The sequence below is a fragment of the Leopardus geoffroyi genome, chromosome C2 (assembly GCF_018350155.1).
Source record: "Leopardus geoffroyi isolate Oge1 chromosome C2, O.geoffroyi_Oge1_pat1.0, whole genome shotgun sequence".
Taxonomy (NCBI): domain Eukaryota; kingdom Metazoa; phylum Chordata; class Mammalia; order Carnivora; family Felidae; genus Leopardus; species Leopardus geoffroyi.
Window position 1 is genome coordinate 140075985 of NC_059333.1, and position 20192 is coordinate 140096176.

At 38.2% G+C, this 20192-nt stretch overlaps 1 protein-coding gene across 6 annotated transcripts in view; it reads left to right on the forward strand.

Moving 5' to 3' along the window:
* The window catches only part of UBE2E2 (ubiquitin conjugating enzyme E2 E2), a 372155-nt gene that overhangs the window by 216441 nt on the left and 135522 nt on the right, over positions 1 to 20192 (forward strand). For 2 of the 6 annotated variants that reach the window (XM_045436293.1, XM_045436292.1), the window contains exon 4: positions 14122 to 14251. The exons of 3 other annotated variants lie outside the window; for them this stretch is intronic. In XM_045436293.1, the coding sequence (XP_045292249.1) occupies positions 14122 to 14251 (130 nt within the window). Of the gene's footprint in view, positions 1 to 13224; positions 13307 to 14121; positions 14252 to 20192 lie in introns of all 6 variants that reach the window. One more of the 6 variants, XM_045436287.1, reaches the window with a different exon arrangement.

Below are 20192 nucleotides of genomic sequence, written 5' to 3' on the forward strand. Positions count from 1 at the left end.
TTGTAGTATTAAGAGAGTGGTGTATCCCCTGGTTCCCACAGAATGATGTGATTGGCTTGTCCGAATATATCTGCAAACTCGCAGGAAACTGAAACCTGCTACTCAGGGAAAAGCAGGAACTACACGTGAGCCCTTTGATAAGGTCTGTTATGGGCCCTTGTAGATAGAACCAGAGTAGAGAGAGCAACTTACGGGTAGGCTATTCAAGGCCTTCCTGATGTTACCAGATTTCAGGGCATCACATAATTTTGAACCTTAATGTTAGGTCTTAACAAAACAGTGGCTAAAGTGGGATTCTAATCGTGGACTTTCTGATTTCAGTGACCATATGCATTCTGCTATTCGACGATATTTCTTCCCCTTGCTAGGATCACATGTTAACATTTTATAGGTAACTAAGTACTTTGCTTTCTGTGGGCATTTCTTAATCTTGTTTTTTTGTTTTTTGTTTTTTGTTTTTTTATGAATTCACATGCTGTAGTAACTTTATTCCCATAAAAAACTGGAACACTCTTACTTGGGAAAGGATTGGAGAACTTGTTTTCCTTTTATAGGAAATCTAAGTCCTAGTATCCGGATTTAGAGTTTTCTTCTTCACACAGAAAAGTTTTTCTTTCAAGAACTCTACCTCCCCTTTTCAAAACAAAATCATTTCTCCATATTCCATGTAGTTGTTACAAGAACTTTTTTGCTCTCCTGCCACAGCCGTGCAGCTGTAGACCACAAGTCTGGGATACCACCTTTCTCCAGTTGCTTCTCTTAAATTAGATCTTTTCGACCACTGCTGCACACAGTGATACACTCCCCAGTCTTTAAGCCAGTTAGGAGATTCTTCACAGGGTACTTTGCAGAATACTTTGGGCTGGTTGCTGCAAGAGACGTTAAATCAGAGATGGTGTCTGCCATTGAGGCTCTTGCTATGGAGAATAAAAATAAGGATTGTACAATGTAGAGGAAAATCGGTACGTGTGGAGCTTCTTGCTTGGCCCACAAGGCTGTCCATGAGCTAGCCGCTGCCTCCCTATGCAGCCTCATCTTCTGCTGTTTTTCCTCTCTTCACTTGGCTCTGGCCACATCGGCCTTACTTCTGCTTCTCAACTATACCAGGTTTTTCCCATCTTGAGACCTTTCTCCTTGCTGTTCCTTGCCCTGAAACACTCTTCCTTCACGGCTATCTCTTTCTCTGTAAGCTCTCTTCCCAAGTGTTATTTATAAGGAGAGGACTTCTTTGACCATGCTACCAAAAACTACCCTTATGACTCTTCATGCATAGCGCCTCCCAGGTCATCCTCTTAGCACTTATGTGATTTTTCTGAGATACTTAATTTCTCTGCCACAGTTTGGTAATCTGTAAAATGGGAATGTTTTGATAGATTGAGAACTAAATGCAATAGCACATGTAAAGTGCTAATTATAATTTTAAGAGTCCCTGGCATGTAGTGAGCACTCAGTAAACACGGTCCATTTCTAATCATCATCGTTACCACTAAGGGTAAAAGAAGTAGTATAATCCATAAATGTTGTAATTGATCAATGTAAGAGAAACTCAGAGACATGCCATGAAAGCAACAAGCGTAACTGTATGTCACTATGGGCAGTGGATGCAGTATGAGCACAGTGATTCTAAAGATCAGTTACTGAAATGGCCCAGTTGGAGCAATGAGGGGCAGACTGTGAATAGAGTCCTAAGTTAATTATAGAGTCTGTTTAATTCAACAGAAATTTAAAGAACTTCATTTCATGCCAGTCCCTGAGCTACGACTGTGGGAGCACAAACCTGAACCATATAGGTTCCTTTAAAGCATCTAAGATTGATTCCAATGGGATTTGAATGAGTGGAGAGAAGCAAGAAAGGTGTTCCCTGCAGGCTTCAGCAAGAACTTAAGTAGAGGGACGCCTGGCCAGCTCAATTGGTAAAGCATGCGACTCTTGATCTTGGGGCCATGAATTCAGGCCCCAGGTTGGTTGTAAAAAAAGAAAGCAAGGAAAGAAAAAGAGAGAAGGAAGAGGAAAGGGGGAAAGAAGAAAAAGTACACAGGTAGAGGTACAGAGTCATTAAGGTTCGGGAATTCACATTGTCTAGAGAACAGGTTCCCTCGTTCCAGAACAAGAGGAAATAAAACTGACGTGAGGCCTCCCAAGTTATGGAGGATTTAGGGTACCACTGCCAGAACATGGGCCTCATTCTGTAGACATTTAGGAGCCTGTGGGAGGTTTGAACATTGATCAGCAGAAGTAGTACTTAGATAATATGTTTCTGTCTTTTCTCTGGTATTACAAATTCCTTGAATCTAAGTATGGAAAGGTTCGAGTTAAAAGGGACAGATCTCTTCAACTTGATGTGTCAAACACTTTCAGTAGTTGTACAATTGTGGTCTTTCATTAGTTGGTGCTAAGTAAATTTTGTAGCAGAGAGTGATAGGCAGTTGGTGACAGGCAGTCATTCAGCTCTTAGTCATGTTCTCTTTACTTGAGTAATATTTAAAGTGTTAAAATTTTCCTTTTCATTGTATTTTACATATCACAAACGTGATATATTCTTGAAATACTTATGAAGTTAGATACTGTCCCATGTGGCCCATACCACATGTAAATGGAAAGGAGAAATTTAACATAGTTCATAAATTGAAATATTTGGTTTCATCTGTGCTCAGAGTGAAACCATAAAAGAATCAGAATGACTGTAGGTTTATGTTGTCACAGTTACCACCAGAGGTACAGATTTTCAAACAACCACATCTCAGTGTTTTTGTATGGTTTGTAACTTCTTGCAAGTATGTTTGAATACTTACCATATACTGGCTGGCTATTTTTGTCTTCATTTTAAGGAAAATGTGAATATTGTTAGATTTTTCCTCCAATAATTGTGAGATTATTTTTGTCAACAAAGAAACCAGAGTATGAGATTTGAAATACGAACTCAATAACACTTATAAATAGGTTGATCAAAAGAAATATTTTCTATTTCTTGACATTGAGTTTATGAGATGTTTTATTTTTTGTATGTGATTAAAAAAAAAAAAAGAAATAGGCTGTTGTGTTTATAGGATACCTCTATGGGAAACAGGAGACCCTGTCCCCTCGGGTACACTGTAGAAGGAAGCCATGAAACTGAATTCCTTACTGACTCGTTATCATATATTGTTACTTGGCAAATGCCAGGAATCTAAGAACTAAAGGGATACAGAGTGTATGTCCTAGCCAGGAGGTATTGTGCCCAGAGGGACCTCTCCCTTCTGGATCTGAACCCTGGAATTATGCTCGGGATTCTCATGGATAAACATTTGGATAAATGAAGGTAGATCTGGGGGATGAAATTAGAATTTTCAGTGACCCCTAGTGTTGGCTAGCTGCCCAAAGCCTCTAACGTCCCAGAGATCATGAGAGGGAATCTCAGGAGATCAGGATTGAATTTTACTCTTAAAATGAACATTCTGTATCCTAGCCTCTTAACAGCTGTCCCTACCCCTCCTCTCAAGCAGTTTGAAGCCCCCATCATGTGACACCACCTTTTGAAAAAGGGGAAGATACACATAATTTTACTGTGTTTTAGTAGAGTAACACTTTCATCCAAAATGCATTATATTGCCCACCCCATCCCGTAATCCAGATGTATAACTCAAGTACCGTAGCTCTCTCAGTGATTAGCCCAGTTCGTGTTTAACATGCACAATCCAAGTTTCCATGGCCATGAAACCTACCTGATCTCAACAGTCTGTCTGAATGAGCCTCCAGTGGAACCAGGAAAGTTATATTTATTAATACTAGAAATTCTTACAGTTTTTTAAAATGAATATTTAATAAGATGCAAAATAATGACCTGCATTATCTATAACATTTGCGCCTCAAAGTCTGAACAAACCAAGGATCATGCTTTGCGAACAGAAATATTTTAGCATCAAAAGAGAAAACTGGGGGCACGTGGCTGGCTTGGTTGGTAGAGCGAGCAACTCTTGGTCATGAGTTCAAGCCTCGTGTTGGGGGTAGAGCTTACTTAAAAAAAAATAATAAAAATTTTTAAAGGAGAAAACGTTATTTTTTGTTACAAAGGAAGTAGTCACAGATCATACCAATCAAACAATTCTGTCAAAGCTTTGAAATATAGAGCCATCAGGCAAGATACTGAGATAAAGGATTAAAAAAAAAGATCAACGTAAACATTTCAGTCTAGTTGATTTGTATACTACTTATAAATTTTACTGTCCGGAGAATAGTGTTCAGGTTTTAAGGAACTATAAAGAGTTGAGTTATTGCTTGACTTAGATTTTTTTAAATGGGAAGGGAGTGTTCAGAAGACATTTCCTACCACTTTGTCCCCTCCGAGTTCCTTTCCTGCTCTTCCTAGATCTGGCTCTTATTGACTCCCAGCAGTATAGCTGGGTATTTAAATCCTAAGCGACTTGCTTATTGTTAGGCAGGTCAGAAGTCTGCTGAAACAAGCACAGGAAATTTGAAACACCTAAAGGCTATTTAAAAAAAAAAAAAAAACCCTAGCTGCTGACATTTTACTTAGAATTGTAGAGAGAATGGATTGTTTGGGTACTGAGCTGTAGGGTACAAATGCTGGGGTTTTAAGGCCAACTTTTAAAAAATCTCTGAAGTCATTTCACCTGGTATTGCATCAGTTAGGTATTCTAAGGCATCACATGAAAACTAAATCCACTCTGGTGTTGGCAGGCAGCTGTTGTGTCTGTCATTGAATTAGAATTGTTGGAATACCATCCATGTACTTGAGCATGAATCAGAAAATTGGGGAAGGAAAGCTTGATGCCACTGTCTCTGAGGAAGGAGACAAACGGTGGGGTTCCTGCAAAGAAGCAGATCTTATTAGAGGAGCCCACTAGCTTGATTGGAACGCTTGTGTGGCCAGAGCAGGTCTCCCGACATTGCCAACAGGTATCATCGATTCTGTCATATTTTGAAGTTATAATGTGTTCATTGTAGTAGCTTTATGCTATTATTTTTGAAAGGCAGTTGTTAACTGTACAATGCTTGAGGCACTATTACGAACTAAAGATTTTAAATATGTCATGTTTTTTAATTACCAAAGGCGGTGACAGAATATGAAACTCTCCACTTGGGTCCTCTGAAACACTTATATTTATAATTACTGTGACACTTATGTTCAAGAACATTTCATATTTATTTAAAAACTTAAAAAATGTTATTATAAAGCACTGATTTGTGATTTAAATTGAAGCTCCCCAGTGTTCCTATTGTTAGAAATTTAGATTTTAGTTCTCTCACTTTTACATTGTTAATTACAACTTTAGATTTAAATGTGACCTATGTAATGCATGCTGTGAGAATAAAACCTGTCTGGAAGTTCAAAGAACAACATAAGTGTATTTTAATAAAATCTGGAGTATCATTACACTCCTTAGACTTTAATATCAATGAGACTAGTAATACTGAATGAAACAGACAGGAAATCAGAGTGAAGTCAGGCAGAATGATTCTTTTTTTTTTTACACTGAACTTAATAAACTGAAAGAAGTTTGAATGAACTAAAGAAGAATGCCAAAACATTTCTATAAATTGTAAAAAGTTCAATTATGGGGGCACCTGGGTGGCTCAGTCAGTTCAATGTCCAACTCTTGATTTCAGCTCAAGTCATTATCTCATGGTTTGTGAGTTCAAGCCCTGCATCAGGCTCTGTGCTGAGAGCACAGAGCCTGCTTGGGATTCTCTCGCGACCTGATTTCCCCTCCCCCGCTCCCCCCTCCGCTCTCGCTCTTTCTCAAAATAAATAAACATTTAAAAATAAAAAATAAAAAAAATTCTATAAATGATAGGTATATACAATCAATCTTTAAAAATCTGTAAAGATTATGTAGCTTCTTATAACAGTATTCTATACTTTTTAGCCTAAGTGGTAAATTCTCAGTATTAAGGAAGATTTATTTTCGGATCCTAAGTGTTTGTAAAGGTATATAGAGCATTTTTATGAACGCTTGTGCCCTCCTGAATGTAAGGAAGAAAGATTTGCTGTGAAATAGTTTTGAGTTTACTAAACTGAAGTTGCCTTACTCAGGGTGCTAAGCTTTCTGTGTTTTTTTTTTAAATATCTCCTTACAAAAGCATGTTTTATGAGCCTTTTTTCTTTTATTTTTTGATATCTGAGCTTTTTTTTTTTTTATCCAAAGAGATCTTTAAAAGGCAACAATTCATAAATTAATAGCTTAGCCACCAGATCATTCTCTCATCAGTCTGCATCTACCACCAGTTTGCCCTCCAGGGAGGCACAAAGGAGAAGGTCTGGTTACTGGTTACAAATTACATCACTCTTGCTCAGTTTGCCTGGGGTTTCCCCTCAGAGGAATGTGGTTTGAAAAAACTTCCTCCACCACACTTCTATTTGCATATTACTTAATTTTCTTTGACAATGCATCATATCAAATATCCACAGCAATCAAAATCTAACCAAATTTAGTAATAAGAAAGCAACAGCTCCTTGGATGTGTATTATCTGTGTGCCCTGCTAAACTCCCTTACAGTAACAATACTTTCTAGGTTTCCACCCACCTCTCCTGCCCGTCGCCAGTCATCTTTTCTAGCCATTATCTTCCTCATGGCCATTCATTCGTCAGTTGTTAGGTCCTCTTCTCTCACTCTCTCTCCCTCTCTGAGTGATCTCATCTCTGCCTGTGGTTTCACTTACCACCTCTGAGCACTAGAGGAATGACCGCTTGGACATCATAAAGACACCACATACTCTGAGGTTTGTCTTAGCTTCCTCAGAAAGAAGAATCTGAAGCAGGGGACTAATGTGCTGTTACTTTGTTAGGGGCTATAATCTCAGCAAGTAGAGGGGCAAGAAGAATGTAGTTTGGTAGCAGGGAGAGTCAATACGTGGATAAGCTGTTGAGTTGCCTGGCACTGCCCAATCCTGGAGGACCATACCCCTGAGAAATAAGGTAAACTGTCTTAAGATTGTGCATTGTGAGAGGAGAAAGGAGGAAGAGTTTTTCCACTAGTTCTTACTGGTCAAGATTTTCCCCACGATATATTAACTTCCCCAAGTCCCCCAGTAGTTAATGGGGTGATGTGCAAGTGGCGATCCACTTGCAAGTGGGGATCAATGTCAACAAAGATGCCTTGGAGTGAGAGGCAAGAGCTGCCCACAGACATGAGGCAAGGTGCTGGCACATTATACCTTTGTGAAGTTCGTACTGATGAAAGCTGAAATAAGACGCAAGTGAAATTGAGAGAATCTAAAGTGGTACAGACAAGGTGTCCAGTGTAATATACCCCTTTTACCACTCAGATCACTCGTGCCCTAAATTATACCTAGCTTCCATACTATGCTATGGGGCCTCACTGCCTCCCTGAGATCAGAGATACAAGTGCAATCAGTAACTGAGTCCCTTTTAAGGTGAAGCCTTGCTTTAATCCTATGGCAAAAGACTTAAGGCAAGAGAGCTAAGAGAAACTAACTACTACAGTCCCTACTGCTGCAACTGACCCTGAAACTGTAAGTGATACTCATCATCTCCTCCTTTTACCCGGTCTACATTTTCTTCATCAGTGGCAAAAGTTTTTGCCTGATTTGAGTTCCTTGCCTGCTGAAGTGACCCAGACTTCCCTCAAATGTCTGAGCCCTTAGTTGCCTTTTTCTTATTGAGTCATGCTGGAATTTCCCATTGACTGTTACCACTGGCCATGGAAGCACCAAGAGATTTCTGATGAAATCCCCCAAGTTCTGGACATATTTCTCCCTCCCTCACTTCGTAGCCATAGTCTTTGCTTCTCATAACGATCAGTGTTGAGTATCCCCAAAAGTAGACTGACTCCCTTTTTTTCTACGGGTATACAGACATGAGAAGCCCACAGTGACCAGAAGGTAGTCAGAGATTTACATTTAATGTAACTCTTTTGTGTCCTCTGGATGAAACAGTTACCTCCCCAAACCAGCCTGGGTATCAGGACTTCTAACTTAGCAAATACTGAAGTTTCATGGAAGGGAAACACAAATTCTGCAAGTGGGTCCACTGGGGATGATGATGACAGAAGCTAACCCTACTTTCATCCTTTGGTTCCCAGACCTAAGTATTCTAGCTGTTGGTAACAGACCATACATTGAAAGCATTGCTTCACGTATATGCCACATCTGGAGTTGGGAGTTATCTTTAAGATTTCTCTTTAGCTGACTTTTATTTTTTAACAGTTGATTCTTTGTTTCTTACTTTTTTTTTTTCTTTGAGAGACAGAGACAGAGCCCAAGGTGGGGAGGGTCAGAGAGAGAGGGAGACACACACAGAATCCAAAGCAGGCTCCAGGCTCTGAGCTGTTAGCACAGAGCCCGACGCGAGGCTCGAACCCACGAACCGTGAGATCATGATCTGAGCCGAAGTCAGATGCTTAACCTGCTGAGCCACCCAGGTACCCCTGACTTTTTAATAGGCTATTCTACCTGCCTGTAAGGCCAGCTATTTCTCTGTGGGTAGAGTCATGGTTAGAACAGTGGATTCTAAGGTTATGTACCCATTGTCACATTTCTTTGTTATAAAATGGGTCCTTGGCCTAAAGTAGGGTTTTGTGGGATATCATATTGATAGATCAGGTATTTTATAAGCCTTGGGATAGTGGTGGTAGCAAAAGTATTGGGAGCTAGAAACAAAACTCATATCCAGAGAAGGTATTAATTTTAGTAAAATAAATCATTGCCCCTTCCCATGTTCTCAGTCTTACACCCAGTGATTGACTGGTCTTGAGTAATTGTGGCACATTGAGAGCTTGACACTATATCTGTTGCTGGCAGGTTAAAGCATTTAGCAGTAGCAATAACTTTTTTCAACATTGGTGAGCAGAAGCACCATAGCCATTTTATTCATGGGCTCGTTGTGTCAACTCTTTGGTGACCTAACTGGGAGGCTGGCTGACACCCATAGAATGACTCATCCTGTTCACCTTTTGTTGACCTTTGACAATACACATTGACATTTTGGTAGATGCTTCCTGGTGGGCACGAATGTGAGATACAAAACTGCACCTCATTTGTGTCCAGTCCATCTTTCCCAGACCTCCTTATCATATTGTCTTTCACTGCTGTTTTCTAGGCCCCGATCAGCAGTTGAGCCATTGGCTACGGCCCACGAGTCAAGATGTGTGTGGTTGAGGCCGTTTGTCCCTCCATTTGAAATGGATGACCAAATGCACTGCTCCAGCTGTTCTCCCCGGCCAGACTTCCTCTGCCACAGTCGTTTATGTCCACTCCTGAATAAGACTGCATTGTAGCGGTAGTCCATTGTCGAATTCTTTTTCTTTCTGTCAGTTGGTCATGAAAGAAAGAGACATTTATCACCTGGGAGTCTGGGTTACCTGGAAATGTAATTTACTCATGCTTTCTGAGTATACTTGGGCCTAATCCAAATAAGTCCTTTCCATCATATAGCAGGTTGTTTCTGTGCCCATCTAACTTTATGTCTCAGTGAGTACTTCCAGTCACGGGGTCGTTTGTTGACCCATGGTCAGGCATAAAAATTCCATTAGGGCCCTCTGTTTTCTGCCACAGAACCCCAGGGTTCTGCACTGTGGCTTCTCTTTTGGCACTTGCAAGAGACTCCACAGACACCTTTTCTATCAGGGACAGGTCCTGCACCCTCAGATCCACTGGCACAGATGCACCACAGCCTGGACCTGCTACATAGTCTTTTGCATAGTTCTGGCTCACTCTTGGAACAGGCAGCCACTGCGTCTCTGATAAACGAGTCAAAGCAGTGTTATGAAATATGGAATATATTGTCTCCAGAACCCAGTGAGGTCTACCTTTTTCTTAGCAGTAGGTGCTGAGAAAAGCGAGATGTTTTTTACCTGATAGAGGATGTTCTTAGCATGTCTCAGAGCCCTTGAGTTCTTAAAAACATACGCAGTGTGCGGTATCTCCTATTTTTTGTGAGGTGTCTGGTGTGCGTTTTACTAGGTCAACCAGGACTCTTTTCCATTTCTTGCTTTACAGATCCAGTTAGTATGGTGTCATCAATATAATGGATTAGAGTCACATTCTGTGGAATGTGAAGATGATCCAGGTCCGTGCAGACCAAATGTTGAGGGAGATCAGGACAGTTACCGTTGCCCTGGGGCAGGGTAGTATCCTGTCTGTACCAGGAATCTGCTTTTGATCCACCCTTCTATGGGCTCTGAGAAGAAAGTACTCACTCCATAAATAGCTGAATACCAAATGCCAGAAGCTGTATAATGTCATACTTAGCATGACAGCCACTATTGGGACTTCCCACCAGTTTAAGGTTACAATGATCCATCATCTGTTTTTTTTCTGCAGGGTCATTATAAGTATAGAAAGGGTATATAATTAAGGACCACCACTCCTGCATCTGTATGTCTCTGATAGTGCTGCTAATCTCTGCACATCTTCCCAGTATACGGTATTGCTTTTGATTTACTGTATCTAGACTGAAGATGGAGTTGTAGGGGAAAGTTTCAAGGGTTTGCTCCGCTCTTCTTACAAAAATGACACTTATCCCAATGTCAGAGAGCCAGCGTGAGGGTTTCCCAGTTACACACTTGAAGTCAAGAAATAACTCCATGGGAGGTCTATAGATCCCATTGGACCCGAGCCAACACTTGAGGAATTACCTAGCCTCCATACACCTGCATTCTAATCAGAGGAATATAGTGGCATTTCAGATGCCCCTATATGGGTATAGTTTGGAACTCTAATGTGATAGTCCTCAAAAAGTCTGGAGTTTTCCTTTTCCCAGTACTATTACCCATGTGAAAAAAGTTCCTTGCTCTCTCCTGCCTTACACTTGCTCTTTTCTCTGCCTGACATATTTCTCTCTCCTCTCTTTCCTTAGGTACTGTCTGTCCTCCTTGACAGGGTCAAATTAGTCATATATTACTTTTCACCATGTGCTTCATTTTTATAATATTACAACAATTGTAGTTTCGTATAAATTTTGTATGCTAACCTGCTCATAAGTTCCTTGAGGGTAATATCATTACCTGCTTTGTACACTGCTCTAGCCCTAGCTTAGTATCTGCCTTATATATTAGGAGATTAATAACTATTTGGGGAGTGAATTGTCGGATGGATGACAGAAAGTGAAAGAGAAGCATTTACGGACTTTGGGAGAACTGTTACTCTTGCTCAGCAATTCCAGGAAGCCTTTTCTTCTCCCACCCCTCTCATATTTTAACACTTCTTTTATCTTTGCTTTTGGCCAGCTGGCTGTTGTGACTTAGTTGTTAGTGCCTGTGCATTCACAAAAACACTTGCAAAAAAAGTCTGCACCTTGGAAGAAAATTCCAGAAGCAGAAGTGGAGCAACATGTCAAGATACACTGCACCAACAATGCTCCTAATGGTACACAAGACTGTATTTTGTGGGAAAACTGTCATCTCTGAGCTGAAAAGTGGTGCAGAAGATTGGAAATCTGAATGTAAAGAAGCTTTAGTAATAATTTTTTGCTCACATAGTCTTTTTATTTGTGCTCCAGTGATAATTATCATATATCACCATTGTACTTATCATGAGAGCCCATTCAGTAAGTGTAAAATAATTTTTATGTTTTAAGAAATCACTTAGTTATAGTTTAATTTGGCAATTTTTTTCTTAATGGTTCATAAAATAATAGTGCATCATCATTTTATAGTGAATGAAATAGGGTATTATACAGTTGTCTTCAGGGCCTCCATTAACATATATGGCATCTTGCGTGGAGTAGAAGGAGACATTCCAGAGCAGCCGTGCACTGGATATGAGGTGTGGTGAGGAGAACCCCTCTCCGCCAGATGCCTTTGGGGTGTGGGAAATCACCACCACCACCACACGTGGCAGCTTCAGCTATCCTTGTGGTAATATGTTTTATAATTTTTATCTTAGAATTGAGAAACAGAGCGTTATATGTAGTTTTTAGACATTGCTGTTCTGTTCTTGAATCTTATAACTTGAAGAAAGGTTACAGAAAAACTGATTATATAGCAAAGTGAATATTAAATCAATATTCGGAACAGTAAGTTTCTGTTTTTAAAAATCATTCTTTTTAGGGAAGTCATTTTTTCCGAATAGATAAGCCATTGTGAAGAAGTTCTTATCTGTGAATATTAGGGTGTTTCTGGGTAGACAGGAAGTCCAGCAGAATTTAATTTGATTGAATCTGTCTGGGTCAGTGACCTCATAATCTTTCCAGAATGAAGCTCTAGTCATGAAGCATTTCAGTCCCCCTCCTGGGAACTTTGATCAACTCTTGAAAGGCATGCCTGCCTTTGCTATTTAATATAGATCTTAATATTTATGTCTTTGACAGTGTTTCTGTTTGACCATATAGTCTAGAACTATTTTTCATACAGATGTGTCAAAATTTAAATTTTTACAACCTCACTTTGTCTCACAACAGCTTAGGTAAACTTAGTTTATCCACTGTAATTAAGATTTTGAATTCACTTAGGAATAGTTTACGAAATTAATATTTTTTTGCATGGCCTACCATAAGATTCTGATAGAAAACTAATTAAGAATGATAGTAGTTCTTCTTATGGAAAGTATTCAGACTTACGGGTAATATTATGTCATTGGATTCCAGATACTTTCTAACTATCTGAAATGCATTTCTGTTACAAATTTCAAGGTTTATCATTTATATTCAAATGTATCATCCAATTTTTTAATAAAATATCTCTTCCTGCTTCTCCTTCCTTTCTCCATCCCCCATCCTCTGTCTAGTTGTAAATTTTTTTTTAATGTTTGTTTATTTTTGAGAGGGAGTGAGACAGACCATGAGCAGGGGATGCCAGAGAGAGGGAGACACAGAATCGGAAGCATGCTCCAGGCTCTGAGCTGTCAGCAGAGAGCCCAACACGGGGCTCGAACAACGAACCGTGAGAACATGACCTGAGCTGAAGTCGGATGCCCAACCGACTGAGCCACCCAGGCGCCCCCCCCCCGCCTTTTTTAAAATTTTTTTTTAATGTTTATTTATTTTTGAGAGAGAGTAAGACAGAGCATGAGCGGGGGACTCCGTGTAGTTATAGACAGAGAAGTGCAATTTTTAATAACCTGATCTCTAAATTGTTGTCTGGGAGCCCAGGTAATTATAAGGGATTAGAGGCAAAAGTTGCAACTCAAGAGATTAGGAAACTAAGTCTGGCAGAACCAGGGTCTGGTACCTTTGGGAAAATCTTTCAGTGCACAACTCCATGCATTTACTTCCTCCTGCATCTTCTCAGAGTTCACCACAAACTTGCATTTTCCCTTCTTTTCAGTGCTTTATAGAAGTGTGATGTTATCTTCCCGAAGAATCCATTGTGTTCTGTTGAATTGGGCCCCTTACCTTACTGCCCAAAGGTATGCCATTATAAAACACACTGGCAAAAATAATTTAAACTGGACAAATTTGGAGTAATAATATTACAGAGTTTGAAATGTCAGCAAAAATATTTTGTTGCAGTTGTGTATGTTGTGATTAAAACAATGAAAGCGCTCATCTTGAACAAATAGAAAGCATTTGTTGAATGAAAGCATTCATGGGGGATTTTTATTGTTAGCCACATTTGTAGATCTTTACAAACTGCTTACATGGATTTCTTAAAATTTGTTTGAAAAAAAAACCTCAACAGATCCCAGTTTCTCTTGACCATTTCAAAGACCATTAATCACCCTTGGCCATTTATCACCATTTAGTAATACCAAATCATAGAATGGTCAGGAGAAGTAAGTGGATGGAATTCAAACATTTGCTTCCCGTTTTCAACTCTAATTTGTAAAGTTTGGATGGGGTGAAAATGAGGAGCTGTGGAACTTTGTAAGGTTTTTGTTACATATGATTATATTTTCTCTTTTCACCACTGCCCATTACTGGTAATTAAAAGACAGTTTTTAACATTGATTGGGAAAACCCGTTATCTGGTTCAGTCTAATCTTCTCATTATGTGACTAGATCTAAGATTCTGATAGTTTCAATAATGCTGCAGGTCGTGTCCTGGGAGACTGAGGGGCAGGTAGAATCCGTCACTCATCATGGTTAACCAGTTCTAAGAGTTTATCTCATATTACCCTGTTTTGAATTAACTAAATAATCCAGTAAGCAGTGTTTTTAATATCTCAAAAAGGGAAAGATTCAAAGTTGGCTAACAATGAAATTTCCCATTTTTCACTGGCAGGAACCCCAGCCCCGTAATGGGGAAGGTCCCACCAGTGCGAAGGCCCCACATGGGGACCCCTCCCCTAGTGAGGAAATGTACCCCTGAAGAGGAGTCCTCCTGGCCACCTGGCCCACTGCTACCCTACCACGTGAGTACAGCAATGGCTTTGAGGACCTCAGCAAGTTTTCCATTTCTTGGTGGCCATTTGTCCGTGAGAAATGGCCAGAACCTCTTCCTGTTTCTCTTAAACATTCAGTAAAGGAGATATAAGCCTCTTTTTACTGTTCTGCTTCGTTTTTCCAAGTGTAATCAAAAGAACTTGTTTGGATAAGAGATTAAGACTATTGGTTAAGACTCAGGTGTGATTAGTGAAACACTTGGTTCCTTGTGTAGAACAAGCAATACTGTTGAACAGAACTTTCTGCAGTGGTGGGAATGTTCTCTGTATGCCCTTGCCAATACACTAACCACCAACCACATACTGCTGCTGAGTACTTGAAATATAGTGCAAATGAAGAATTTAATTTCCAGATTTATCTCATTTTAATTAATTTAAATTTAATTCTCCACATATGACTAGTGGCTACTAAAATGAACAGTGAATGCGTACATTGAATGCTGTGTGCCTCAGGTGTCCAGCCTTTTTGAATATTTCTACAAATGTACCCCTTTACCTCTCTTTCTTTAATAACCCAGAAAATTATTCCTTGTTTTATATTATTGTAAATATAATTCTCTAAAAGTAAGAAAATACTTAAATTAAAAATTCTTACTTTGAAACTTATTCACCCATATTGCCCTTCTGTAGTTTTAATTACTTAATGATATTAAGAAAATTTATTCAACCTTAAAATTACAAAGTAATATCAATTTAAATATCCTAGCTTTATTTGCTTCTTTACATGTTTTAATTTGGAACTTCACTATATATGTAGAAGTAATTATACACATTAAAATAACTTTTCCATTTTATTATTCCTTTTTAATGAGACAATAAAATATCCTACATTAGTATAGTGCATGCAGTGCTATTACCAAAACACTAAATTCAGCATTTATTCATTATAATGCAGTACTTAATATGTTTCAAAGTTTGGATCTGGTAGATAGGTTATTGAAATTACAGATTAACTATATTTTTAGGTTTACTACTGAGGGTAGATGTCCTTCCACTATTGGGCAATCATTAAAAATTGCTTACGTCATAAGATGCTAATAAGAGAAATTGTGGGGAGCGGGGGATGTATGGGAACTCTCTGTACTGTCTTTGTAATATTTCTGTAAATCTAAAATGATTCTAAAATTTTTTGAAGCTCACTAATGTTTTTTAAGTTTATCTATTTATTTTGAGGGGGAGGGGAGGGGCAGAGAGAGAAGGAGAGAGAAAATCCCAAGCAGGTTTCACACCCAGCAAAGAGCCCGGCATGGGGCTCAGTCTCACAAGACTGAGCCAAAATCAAGAATCTGAGGTGAGATCACTTGAGCCAAAATCAAGAATCAGATGCTTAACTGACTCAGCTACCCAGGTGCCACTGAAGTTTATTTTTAAAAATCGTTTCATCACATTTTGTCGTGGTATCCATTTGTATCTGTGCAAAATAAGAATTACCAGCTCAGTAATTAGTAGTACTTACATAAGTATCACTACATGTCATCTTCAAAATATCCCTGAGAAGTGCTGTTATAATTTTAAAAATTAGAAAGCTGAGGCATCGAATAAAGAATAATTCAGCCAGAGTTACTTAGTGGCAGTACCAGGATTTGAACCCAGCAAGTCAGTGCTTTTAACCACACTTATGTTACTTTTTTTTTTTTTTTAAGTTTATTTACTTTTGAGAGACAGAGACAGAGACAGAGAGAGGAATCCGAAGCAGGCTCCGCACCAGCAGTGCTGAGCCCGATATGGGGCTCCAACCCACAAACCGGGAGATCGTGACCTAAGCCAAAACCAGAGTCAGACACTTAACCGACTAAGCCACCCAGGTGCCCCAACACTATGGTACCTTTTTAGGAGTCTTGATTCTGCCATGGAAGATACAGATTTTCTGCTGTCAGTGTAGCAGTACAAACTTTCCAGTATAAGAAATCCAAAATAAAGTAATACCATGGTGATAAATTACTTTTACACCTTGAAAGATACGGAAGTATGCTTTATTTCTGTAACAGTGATTCAGACTTTATTTCATACAGTGGTTAATTATTTTGTTGAGTGAGGAATATGTTCATATTCTCTTGACAAGAAGCATCTATGTTAGTGGGGTTTTAAAAAATTTATTTGTACTTCCTTAAGGTAGTGACTAAGAATGAAAAAAGTGAGCACTGCATAAGAGTAAGGGGAGATGGATGTGGCTGGTCATGTCATAAAGGCAAAGTTTTAATGAGAGTAAGTTTTTAAGGAACTTAGAGTAATATATGGCATATTATTTTGCGAAATTATTTCAGTGTTGTTTTACCATATGCCTATTAGAGTGTTTTCTTTTACCATATGCCTGTAATGTTATTCTTCCTGGACATTAAATTATGGATATGTAATTGTTAAAACTGAAATATAGGAAAGGTTGATGGTGAATTATCAACATTTCTTTGAGGTGTTTTTGTGAAGTTTGGGAAGTATTTTGCTAAAAACAGGGAAGAAAAAAGATGGAGTTGTTGCATAGTTCAGAAATTGTTGCAAATGGAATATATTGGTTTGTCCACTCATTGTTTAAATATTATATACCCATTGATGGATTAACACATTCAATGACAAGTATTTAAGGTCATGCCTTTGTCAGTAAGAGACAGAATTGCAATGCTTTAAGGGAATTCAAATCATAAACAGGTGCAATTCTTATAGAATCATTCTTTTTCTGTTATTGTATACACTTGTGAACTGATTGGCACTCCTCTGTTGACTCTGACAAATTATTTGGATTTGGAAGACAGTGCTTTCTTGCTAAGAATATATATTTTTCAAATCACTGTGAAGCTTTTGTCATACTGTAGAAATTTCAGGGCAAAGTCATGTTTGCAAAATAAGGGAATTACACATTTTAGTACTCATTGACCAATTAAAATTTAGCTTTAGATTATTGGTTTAGATTGACACCCTGTCTTGATCTAGTTATAATCTTTATTAGGCCAGGCAATTCATGTTATCTTAGGTGGTTGAATTGCTACTATGCAATTCTGTGTTGGTCACAGATGGGTCTAAGGGGAAAATGACATTATTGCTGTCATTTTTTAAAAGGCAGTGTATAACTAGAGATCTGGTAAGGACAGTAAGGAGGAAGAAAACTTTTAGAGGATCATAATTTATCCCAAATGCCTATGATCCAACAGATAGTCTTAAATTCTTTTCATGCCAATGGGTTCTGTTCTCTACAGCACATAGCATACCCCTTTATTCAAGTAACAACTATACATCCTGGATTTCCCAGAACAAGCCATCTTTCTGATATTTCGTCCTGTTTTCCCCATAAGTGCACTTGTACTGCCTAAACCATATGTCCCATTTTTTTAAAATAGCATATTTAGAAAAGTAACTACTGTACAGAAGAAATGATAAGTAAAATAATTTTGTACCATTTCCCATTGGGAAAGGAACTGGAGTATACGTAAGACTTAAGTGTCTAAGTTTGGATCTTTCTGTAACTAGTAACTGCTACCTTTGGTATAGAGTATCCTGCTTTATCATGTACATTTTAAATGTGTCAGTTAAATCAATCTGGTTGTGGTATTTTCAACATGTTATTAAAACTAATGAATTTTTGTTAAAATGAACACAGACTTTTTAATTCATCCGTTTCTGTTGGAAACAATACGTTCTCAAGCTCTCAGTTTGTTTCTGCTTTCCATAGTGAGCAAAAAGAGAACATGCTTTATATTGTTAACCTATTTTTAAAAAGAGAGTTGGTATGAATCTGGTTTAAAGAGTTAGAACAAGTATCTAAAGTATTAACAAAAGAAAAACCAAGACTAAAGTTTTGGCACATTTTCTCTTTCTATATATCCCCTTCTCATGTAAAAATGGTTCAAATTTTAGAAGACTAGAACTTAGATACATAGAACTATATACTTAGGGGATTTAAAAAAATCTCTTTATGGGGTTCCTGGGTGGCTCAGTCGGTTGAGCGACCGACTTTGGCTCAGGTCATGATCTCATGGTTTGTGAGTTTGGCCCCACTTCGGGCCCTGTGCTCACAGCTCAGAGCTTGGAGCCTGCTTCTGATTCGGTGTCTCCCTCTCTCTCTCTGCCCCTCCCCCACTCATGCCCTGTCTCTGTCTCAGAAATAAACATTTAAAAAAAATTTTTTTAATAAAAAAAAAATTAAAAAAATCTCTTTATATGCTTTTCTCAGTTTGGAAAGGGAATCATTGAAGATCCTAATAAAGTATAAATCAAGATGTTACATATAAAAAGTACATTGTAAAGGAAACAATAAATAAATTTTTCATTATAGGTGAAATCTATAGATTTCATCATATCTATGATGAAATCTATAGATCATTATAGATTTTCCTAATCCTTTGCAATCAACAGAACTTTCTAGGGCAAAATATTACAGCTTTCTTTTCAGGATGTATTTGCACATTGGCCCAGGAAGTATCTCTTATGTGTTAAGATGTTAATACCTTGGATAGGTAGGAACCCCTTCCTGAGCTCATTACAGAGTTACTGGCTACTTTTTAAAGAAGATGAACACCTAAGAATAAATAGCTAGGATGTCTGCTATAAAATAACCTAAAAGTACAATTTTCTGTACTCTTTAGTTTCGTAGCAGGGAGACAGAAATTCAGAGATATTTGCAAATTGCATAAAATTATAAATTCAGGTTTTTGTTAGAATTAAAAGCTACTAGAACTTAAAGGGAAGAATAAGATAGAGACATGTTTTACTTTTCTCAATTTAGTTCTCCTTGGATTTTTTATAAGAATATTTTTTTAGATACTCATTAGCTGTTCTTTGATTGCTTTTAATACTTTATAACTGATTTTAAAAAATTTTATAGTACTTAATATTATAACTTCCTTCTCTCATACCTTATGTTTATTAGTTATTAGTGTATAGCAGAATCTCTATTAGAAAGAGTCTATTATTTTAGGAGAAGGGAAGCTTTGAAAAAGAATGGCTTATTTGAAGTGGTTCCGCCCATGAAGGGAGTCCCTATTTTAAAACCTGAGAGCTAGGTTGACCTTCATAGGACTCTCAGGTCTGAGTGCTTTCCATCTGCCCTCTGAAATCTGATTTAAGTCTCATGTTCTCCCTTGTGTCTTTGTTAGTCTCATAAAAAACTTCAAGACAGAAATTATCAAATCAATTGCCAGAAAGCCTAAAACAACAGAGTTGTGGGCTAGAGGAAATTAGCAAGATGTAATGAGAGTGAGCATTCACATGGGCTTTCCTTATAGGACAAAGACTGTCACCTCACAAACCAGAAAGGATAATCTAACAGCTCTCTGTGTGAGTGATGGATGGATGCAAAATAATGCTGTGCATATACACGTAGAATAACTCTTTTAAAGCTGTATTTGAACTTTGTGTAAGTCTTAAGATGCCAAACTTAAAACTGCATACAAATGCAAACACTAAAATAAAATACTACTTTCTTTTAAGTTGCTGTACAATGCACTTATTTAGCTGCAGCTGAACTCATATTCTGGACACTGCATAGAAAATATTGGAAATGTTTTTTATCTGCTGGCTTAAAATGTGCTCTGCTCATTTATGGGTGTGTCAGAGAGTCTCAAAGTCACTGACTCCAAGTGTGCGGATTTGATTCCAAAGAACGCATTAGGATTGTCCTATCTTTCTGCCATACTGAGGACTATACCTGCCTAGAACAGCTTAATACGGGTTTTGCCCTCTCCTGTTTCTGGGAGAAGGCCTGAAAGTTAGGTTTACACAAGCTTCACAGCATGCAAAGTAGAGAGAGCAGAACTATTAACAGCTATAATTAAGCAAGTTAACTACCTCCCCTGTCAATACCTAACTTAATTGTCAATAGGAAGTGTACTTTGTGTCTACCAAACAAAGTAAATATCAATAAATCAAAAAGATAATCATGAATTGCCTATATTTTATGTACATTGTGATTTGATAATTCAGA